Here is a 9,964-nt window from a genome sequence, read left to right as displayed (position 1 = left end):
AGATATGGATCCAGATTCTGTTGTTGACTATTTCTCTCTTCAAATCTGTTCACAAACACATTTTACTGTTTATCTGGAATACCAGATCCTGTGTGAGCAGGAGAGACGCCATTGTTTCCTGCAGCTCAACTCGCTTTATGTGACCTCCGCTGGCTCTGACAAACTGTCATGGCGACGACCATAACGCCAAACTGGAGGCTTCAAAACTCCACAAACCGATGGGTGACGTCACAACAGGTTCACGTTGGTAGAAAGGAGATAAAAATATAGATTTCAGATGAGTTCCAGATGTGCTGCCTTCCTCACACACTGCTGAGGTGGCACATACTCGTGTTTCCTTTAATCCCTCCCACAGGTTCTAACTGCCGAGTTTCCTGGCTGACGGTCAGTGAAGCGGCTTCGACCTCGACCTCGACGAGTGTAGATGTCAGAACACTTCTGGGTCATTACAAGACAAACACGAGGCTGCGAGCCGAGAGCTGGCAAACACTCCTTACCCTCTATGTGGAAACTATCAGGAGATAAGCTGAGAGTGAGTGTGTGTGTGTGTTTACTGAATCAGCTGATGAGACAGAACAAATGCAGCTGCTCCTGAACTCCATTAAACCAGTTTGTTGTCAGGTATAAAACCAGCCTGGTTGCGATCACAGCTGTTTCACTGAAGGATTCTGCTGATGTTTTACACTGTATTTTATAAATAGTGTCGTGTGTATCAGACGGGTTTATCTTCCATAAACTATTAAAGACACATCCACTGTTCCTTCATTACCATAAACACACACACACGCGCTGTAGTTTACACACACCGTCCCGCTGCCCCAAATACTCACTGCTAGAGCACCAACTGTGGAATAATTTGCAGATTAAAATATTGCCCAACAAATGCATTATTTCCTCCTGTTGTTGTTCGTTTGCCTTTATTAGATACGAGGAGCTAAAGCGTGACAGGAAAGTGAACCAACGTAACAACGCAGGTAGCACACAGAAACTTTTACAAATTGGCCGTGAATGTGCTTCTAGTGACAAAATGCCTCTAGATACAAAGGATTATGGGTAGCAGGGGCTGAATGACCCAACATTGATCTTCTCTCACCTTGTTGTAGTTCCCAGACTTGATGCCCACTGGGATCTTACTCTGTAAACAAAAACAACAAACAGTCAGAGAAAGCAAAATAAACCATCCATCAGAAAACTGTTTCAGTCTTTCAGAACGGATAAATGTTAACTGATTCTAATTCAGTACACTTCTTTATTATATTGATTTATCAGCTTCGCCCACTACCTTGTTATTCCAGCCGGGTTTATGTGTTAGCTAGCGTTAAATGACCACAGACATTCAGCTTACCACAACAAAGCTAACGTTAGTTACATTACTTATGTTTATCTTAACCCTTAAACTAAAGTGTTTTTATTCATAGTCTATTTAACATCAGACAGGGAGCGCAGACAGATGTTAAAGTACATTGTGTGCTCGTATTAAAGGACCAGTGTGGAGGATTCAGGGACATCTGGTGGTGAAGCTGCAGATGGAAACCATTTGAATACAGCTCAGCCTTCCAAGTGTGTAGGAAAAACTACGGTGGCCAACATATCTATGAATATTATATTTGTTACATACCGGACCTTTAACATGATTATTATCATAATTATTAAACTGTATGTGGCTGTGGTTGACCTCTGACCTCAGGACAGGGCTCCACATGGCAGTCCTTGATGGCACAATGTCCGTCGTCGGGCCAGAATGGACACGGTCGCTTCAGGTTCACCTGGAGCAAAGACAGAAAACAGGTTTAGTCCTGTTAAAGTAAACTGAATATCTTTGGGTTGTTGAGCTTAAAGAAACATTTTTTACAGACCAAACAATCATGAAAATAATTTGGGATCTGAGTGGATATAAAAACTCTTTTATTGCTCAGTGAATCTCTCTAAAGTCAGGACATAAGGAGTGTGTTGTATCTGTAAAGACACACTCCCTGAGGGACAAATAAAGATATCTCGACAAAAAAAACAACCCTGCTAAATGTAGGTGAACAATCAAACTGCACCTGTCTGCAGGTACAGCAGACAGACAGCACAGAAAGGCATCCACACAGACAGGTTTGGTTTAAAATGAGCATGAACCTGAATATCAGGGATTGTCCTCTACAAAGCACCGTTTACAGCAGCGACTCCCTACAGCACCCTGCATCAGTTAAACACTCGTCTGAGAACATTAACACTTGTAACTGATTTTGAAGGACATCAGGGGACCGGACAGTGAAGGACGTGGAGTTATCAGACGTTCTGCACAATGTAACACACCCTTAAACAAGCAGATGAACTGATTTTCGTCCGCACACCGCCGACTGTTACTCACTACGAGAGGAAAGTGCAGTTTACAGTAAACAGTCAACACAAAGTGAACAGCAAACAGGAAGAAAATACAAATGACTCAACGTTCAGTGTTTGCTGTGACAATGCGTGAAGGTCTGCAGCCTGTTTACTGTTTATTTACTGATGGTAAAACCTGGGTTCCCACTCCTATAAGAAATCATTTTCCAGGACAGGATTTGCTGATAAACGCTCATATAATTGACCGGTACGCCTCGTATTGACACATTTAACACCAGTTTTATTCCTCCTTCATGAATCGTGTCGGGTTCTTCACAGGAAGGTGGTTCAGCCTTTATGGGACATTCGAATTGACCACAGTTTCCTACAGTTGTCCTCGAACTATAACATCGATGACTCGACGCCACAAAGCTCGCTACAACTCTGTTCGTCTCCATGTCTAGGTAAACCGGCTTGCGAGCATCACAGGAAGAAAACAATAAAAACAAAACAGTCAAGTCTCAAACAAAGCTGCACCCAGGTTAACGTAGGAGATCTGAGTGACGGAGTAAAATACTATTTAAATTTCCAGGTGTAATGTACCTGGAAAACTAGCCTCTAATTTTCCAGGTTTTCCAGGGCGTGTGGGAAAACAGCATCAACTGGTGACACAGTAATCTGACCTAGTTTACGGATATATACTACGATGTGCTACGATGCTAAGACAGAAAGGCTACTAGTTGGTTTGTGTCTGAGGTGACGGCGGACACAGCATTCTCACTCTGTAGTATCTGAAGTAGTCTTTCTCCGTCAGCTTCTTGATTCGAGGGTAAAGCTTGAAGTTGTTGAAGACGTCGATGCTTTCCACATCACAGAAGCAGTCGTCCAGGACTCCGGTCAGCTGCAGCAGAGACAGGAAACACAACCAGACATTAAAGAAACCTCTTTACAGAAGCTACACAGTGTGTTCACTTGTTTTTAGTAGCAGTGGTTTGATTAAATATCCAGAGTTAAAGGATTCAGGAGTTTCTGAAATGTGATTGTTTCTGTGTTTCTCTCACAAACGGATCAACGTATTCATCAATGAATGAGTCCTGGTCCACTTATTGTTTCTCACATTGACTCTGTAATATCTGCGTTCCTCCTCGTTCCTGCAGCGCGGCGTTGGAGCAGCACAGAGCCTCCATACATAATACATGTGGCGGCTGTGAGACGCTGCCACCTGAACAGAGCGGGTCGGATTCAGGCTGAGACAAATGTGTTTGACCTGCGGAGCCACTGTGAGTCAGTGAGCTCAGTAAACGGCGGGCGGAGTCTGAATCCACGGACACGCCGGCTTTAAGTGCAGAAACAACAGTCTCAGTTGTCTCAGCTGACTAATACGGTCGTTATTGATCCAGCTGAAGAATACGTCCTCAAAAACCAGATTCATTGTTGTCAGAACTCCAATCGACGCGTTCAAATGTTATTTTTTGTCCAAAAAGCCTCAAAGAATTTCAGTTTTCTGTCACAGAAGATGAAGTTTTTTTTCTTTTGGCTTAAAAAAGACCTGATTGATTAACTGATTAACTGATTAATGAAGTAAATCTATTGATCTCAGGTCGTCAGTGGGTGAGTCCATTCAAACCTCTGTTATCCTTCCGGTCTCATTTGGTTTGGTTATTTGCTCGAATCCTTCTCGTGTTACTGACACGACGTTTGTGTTCAACTGTTACCGGAAACATTCAAATAATTAACAAGTAATTAAGAATAATTAACGAACGGTAAACTCTGATGAGTTGGTTTAAACATTTAGAAGTTAATCATTAATAATAAACTACTTTTATTCACAGAAACTACCTGGAAATTCTTCTTATAAATGATAAATAAATAAATATTGTTCACATCGAGGTGAAAAGCAACAGCTGTGACTCCCAGAACATTTGAGAAATCTCTCTTTGATTACTTAAATACTTTTATTATTTAATGTCGGTTTATACTTTAGAGTTTATTTGTATAGCACCGTTTATACTTTTTATTTATTCTGAAGTTCTGTTTTTACGATGTCAGACAGAAAGTAAACGCTGGTATTAAAATGTATTTAAACTCCTGAGCCACTATAAACCCACAGAAAGGCTCTGCTGTCAGAACACAAACAGAAATGTCGTTTAAATAAACAGTTTTTATACAAACAAACTCAAAGTGAAATGATCCCAGTGAGATACGGCCGAACATATGGCAGCTTCAGGTGTGTGATGAGGAGATAAATCCTCTCCGGCTCATTTAAACTTTACTCTTATCTTAGAAACACCTGTAAAGTCTGCGAACGGTAGAAAACACAACACATGAACAAACGCCGCTGACCTCTGAGTACAGCGGCGCCCCGAGCGCCAGCAGAGGCAGGAAGAAGGAAAGTCCTCTCAGCATGCTGTTGTTGGTTCAACTTCTGTTTTCTGTCCTTTAACTTCCTCTGAGTGAACGCCATATGTCCCAGCAGCCCCGGCAGCAGCAGCAGCTCCTCTGTCTGTGGGCTGAGCTGTCACTACAGACCTACAGCCCCCCCATCCCCCCCCACGGGACCCGCCTCCAAACAACCAGCTGTCAGAGTTAAACCCCGCCCCCTAGAGCGACGCGTCCCGGTTGTAAGTCCACTTCCGGGGTCTGATGCCCGTTAGGGCGCTTGTTGGCTGTGACGCAAAAGACTACAACTCCCCCATGAGCGGCGGGAGGTCGTCCGCACCAATCAGAGCACACGCACGCGGTTCCACTCCACTAACAGCAAGCCGGGGAGGTTCATGCTTATTGTGTTAATAAAAGGTCATAGTTAAGACTCATTTACTGTAAAAGCTCGACACTTCAATTCTTATTTTATTTATTTATTTAATTATTTACCGAATTTTCCTGCTGCACTTTTAACTGATTTTTCTACTTAAGTTTATTTCATGTTATTATTAATGTGTGGTAATGAGTTTGGGAAGGTATATTAAACGTTAAATATAATAAATAATAAATTACGTTTAAAAAAAAAATACCAACTTCCGCTAAACGAGCCTCGTCTGAAATGCTTCAATTAGGCCGAATAAAGAATAAAGAATAAGAGTTTAAACCGTCGCTGTTAGCCATTCAGCGACAATGTGCGGAGTTTACGGGAAAAAAAATAAAAAACCAAGAAAGGGAAAAAACCCCTTGGGCCCTTTTCACTTTAAGACTCACAGTAATTAAAAAAGGTTTAAAAAACAGCAATAATGTGACTTTAACACCCGTAGCATCGCCGCTAAACGTCAGCTAGCATCACACCACGGTGACGTCACAATTAAAGACTTCCTTGAATGGTGTTAAAAATAATAAACAGCCCGTTAAAAAGCCCGTTAAAAGCCCCTTTAACCTGCCGGTAACTGCCCGTAACGCCCGTTAAAAGCCCGGTAACTGCCCCGGTAACAGCGCCGTTAAAAGCCCCCGTTTAACTGCCCGTAACTGCCCGTTAACTGCCCCGGTAACTGCCCGGTAACTGCCCCCGTTAACTGCCCCGGTAAACTGCCGGTGAACCTGCCCCGGTAACTGCCCCGTTAAAAGCCCCGGTAAACTGCCCGGTAACAGCCCGTTAAAAGCCCCCCTTAACTGCCCGGTAACTACTGCCCCGTTAACTGCCCGTAAACTGCCCGGTAACCTGCCCGTTAAAAGCCCCGGGTAACTGCCCGGTAACCTGCCCGTTTAAAAGCCCCGTTAAAAGCCCCGTTTAAAAGCCCGGTAACTGCCCCGGTAATGCCCCGGTTAGAAGCCCGGTAACTGAACCCGGTTAGAGCCCCGTAACTGCCCCCGGTTAAGCCCGGTAAACTGCCCGGTAACTGGCCCCGGGGGTAACTTAGCGTGGCGAAAGCAGCTCTGTCCCCTGGCTGTCCGCTCCGCCCGCCTCGTCGTCGTGTGCTGCGTTTCAGGCCTTGTTGTTCTGTCGGAACCAGCTCAGAAACCCAGTTTCCCCGGAGAACCAGGCCAGCCAGCCAAACAGCGAAGGCCCCCGGAGAGTTACCCGGCCACAATGCCGGCGGTGTGGCCGTGGGACAGAGGGGGGACCTTCTGTCCCCAGGCTGGCTGGAGGCTAGCAGCCGGGTCCGGTGAACCGACAGCCCGGGTCTGAGCCCCTTACACCGGACAACCCTACACCTCTAAACTCCCCGAACAGAACCCGAACAGACCGATACAGAACAGAACATGAACCGCGGGGCCCGTTTGTTTTCAGACGTACATAAAACGGAAGACTTCCCTGTTGCAAGCCTTCAAAATAAAATGCACTATGAAACGTAGTTACAAAGTTTGAAATCAAAGAAAATTCAGAATCCAGCAAAATACTTTAATAATCCCAGGGGGTAAAATATTTTACCTCCAGATAACATACACCACCACCACCACACAACAAATCATACCTATCTATATACGATAAGCATACCTACTATATACCTATACCCCACACACAGCGACATATATATACTATTATACGTAGCTCTCGGCTAGATATATATTACTAGGTAGCTACTATATACACATTACACAATATATGATGTGCTGTATTTATATAAACTACACTGGAGTATTGTATAATATGTGTGTGTATCAATATTCATGTATATATATTGTAATATATGGTATACTAAGTACGGTACGTATATACTGATATAGCCTATAGATATATATTAATGAGAATAAAAATGTACAGTTAAATAATGTGCAAAGTGAAAAAAATGATTGTCCGTGTTTAAGACATATTACTGGGAGGGTAACTGACTCTCCCCCAAAGGGAGGCGTTGTAGAGTTTAATTGACCACCCAGCAGAATCAAAATGCAACTAAATGGCAGATAAATATAATAAGAAAAATAAGTATACAGATGAAATAATAATACCACTAATAAATCAGTGGGCCTATTATCAGCCGACCCTAGAAAGTAAATGGCCTGGGTGAAAGGTAGATCGCTGAAATACTTTATTTAGAATAAAGCTTTGAGTTCCTGTAGGGACTTGATCCTGGGAACTGGGGTTCCTGGGTGTCAAGTCCAGCAACAGACCACAGTATGAAGAGGCGTAGGACCTGGTGAAGGTGCCAGTTTACGCTCCTGTGCATTGCCCAAGGTATAATAAATATATGTTCTGTTACTCTTTTATGGTACAAACACTGAACTGTAACTGCCTCATGGGGACCAAGGGACGGGCCTAAGTGGGCAAACCATTGTGTCTGAGGTCCTGGTTAGGGTTAGGCCCATGAATGGGTTGATGATTAAGATAATAAGTTGGCAGGTTGTCGCCATATCAATATATGTACACACAGGCTACTATAAAGAAAGCTGATTCTGTAATATTATTATAAAGAATAGTAAGAATAAATTATGATTTTAATATGAACCAGGCATTTCATGCAGGACACAAAATGCTTGAAAAGTGTTTTATTTTTGAAACTGGAGTCTCCTGCTCCAAGTCCAGTCAGTGTGTTTCCGCCTCCTTGTGGCCCCACCAGAGGTGAACACAAGGCACCAGAGTTTGAATCCAGGCCCTGCCCACATTCATCAAGCTGCTTGCGAAAGAAAGAACACTACCAGGAGGTTGTTGGAGAGTTACCAAGGAACGAAACAGGAAAGCAGGTAAGGAACTGTAATGGGTTTATATTCCTTGATCCTCCTTGACCTCACCACAGCAGAACCAAAAGACCGGAATAAAAACAGTGTAAAAGTCTCCCTAACAAAGCATTGAAGTTCTTATGTGGCCAAATGTCGTTTAACTACAAGTGCTAAACCCTGAAAAGGAAAGAGCTCTGAGCTGGCAGTTAGAGGCCCCGGAGCAACACTGGCAAGAGAGAGGCTTTGTCACACTCCTGAAAATGAAACTTTAAAGTTCCGGTTAAAGGCAGCAGCTCAGCCGAGACAGAGTCTGTGTTGTCTGTCCCAGAAAAAAGAATTCAACATGAGATTATAGGCGACAGACTCAAATACTTGGTGATGTGCAGCTGAATAAATATACAACCAGTAATTAAAGTCCAGTGTGTACGGATTTAATTGTTTCATTAGTTGTGATCAGACTGCCTGAATGGGAACTGTTGTGTTGTTTAATATCTTGCTGATGTCCAGGGATCCTTGTCCACACAAGTCTGGCCATGTTTCTTAACCATAATTCAGAAGAGTAGTCCCTCGTAATACCAGACAATTGAAGATCTCAGTGGCCGACCGCATTTGCCTGGGGATTTCTAAATGCAAAAGTAGTTGATTGAGAACTCCCGCCAACAAAATATGATCACCCCCCTTATACTCAAGACAGAACACCCTTGAGCTTGGAGTGATTCCTCCCCTCCCCAAACCCAAACAACGGAGATATAAAGCCAACATGTAACACAGTAGGGAGGGGGAGTCATTTTAACCCTTTAAGACTGCATCCTCCCAGTTATATACGTACCCTGATTAATTACTGTTTATATGCGCAAAAAATGACCTGAAGAACCATTTGCCAATTGGATGCTTGAAGGGAATCCAACTGATGTGTTTCAGCGATCATCCTGCGATCAGACTTGACGTAGCTGAAACCTGAGCTGAGCTTGACCCTGCCCTAAATTAAAGCACCTTACCCAAGTGTGACGGCGTGCTTAGCGTCCAGCATGGACCTAACCTGATAGATAGATGAGATAGATAGATTAGGAATAGAAGATAGATAGATAGATAGATAGAAGAAGACAGACCTTTATTAATCCCCCGAAGGGAAATTGGGTCGTCATCAGCCAGCCCAGGTACCATTAAAATCAGCAAAAGATAAAATACAACAATAGAATACAAATTTCTACCCGATAATATCTTAACCATTGACGGCGCGTGCAATCTCTTGTAGAAAACAACACCAACTTTATCAGTGATTTGGGTGAAAGCGATCCATAGTTATGGAGAGAAATATTGCTGACGTCCTCCGGCTGGCCTGAAGCATGATGTATTTGTTTGATAAGGTATGTTTCTTATTTGCATAATGCAATAGTTTGTGAATGATGTTTTGGAATTTGAAACCAACCCACCCTGAGTTGTTTGTGAATCGTTGCGTGAGTAAAAACACGTTTTGTGTGTGTGTGAGGTTTTGGCCCATGATTCTAACCTCCGCATATAATATGTTCTTCACTCCCATTCACCCCAAAAATAAATTAAATATTGTAAATTTAATTAAATTTATCGTTTTTTTTTACTCGTTTTTTTGTCTCTCCCCATGAACCATGTCCTACAGCGGTCCCCATTACCATGCGGTGTACATCAGGGCCACAAAAATGGCCATTATGCAAATGAGGGATGACTTCATGTTAGAACTTGTAGACTTTTTTAGGAGGCAGCCAAATAGGCTACCTTTCCTTAAGAATGAGAGTCGCAGCTGGCGACAGGTCAGAGGTTTAAGATGAAACAGACAGCAAGCACTCAGTTTAACTGATTTCTTTCCTCCCAATGGGGGTAAGAAAAGAAGAAAGGAAATGTGAGTGTTGGTAATTCATCCTGTCGCAGGAGGATAATTTATATTTTTCTGTCTAACTTAGAGCTTGTTATGTTAAGCCTGATGTTGTGATTCAAACTTCTTAAACTAGTACACCTCCTTGCTGGTAAACTTGTTACCTACTTGAATTTCTAGCCAACCGTTGCCCCAGTGGCCGATAAATATGGCGGGACTGTC

At 43.1% G+C, this 9,964-nt stretch overlaps 1 protein-coding gene across 1 annotated transcript in view; it reads right to left on the bottom strand.

The window, feature by feature from the left end:
- ero1b (endoplasmic reticulum oxidoreductase 1 beta) overlaps positions 1 to 3,211 on the bottom strand; it is a gene marked incomplete at both ends in the record, with an annotated part of 17,542 nt that extends 14,331 nt beyond the window's left edge. The window contains 3 exon segments of the mRNA XM_035659678.1: positions 1,094 to 1,135; positions 1,683 to 1,766; positions 3,092 to 3,211. Of these exon segments, the coding sequence (XP_035515571.1) occupies positions 1,094 to 1,135; positions 1,683 to 1,766; positions 3,092 to 3,211 (246 nt within the window).
- Positions 3,212 to 9,964: the final 6,753 nt, after the last annotated feature.

This window comes from Morone saxatilis, unplaced genomic scaffold, assembly GCF_004916995.1.
Source record: "Morone saxatilis isolate NCDOM2014 unplaced genomic scaffold, NCSU_SB_2.0 Contig17, whole genome shotgun sequence".
In the NCBI taxonomy this organism is placed as follows: domain Eukaryota; kingdom Metazoa; phylum Chordata; class Actinopteri; family Moronidae; genus Morone; species Morone saxatilis.
Note: the sequence above shows the minus strand (reverse complement) of the source record. Positions and strands in the feature narration are given on the sequence as shown.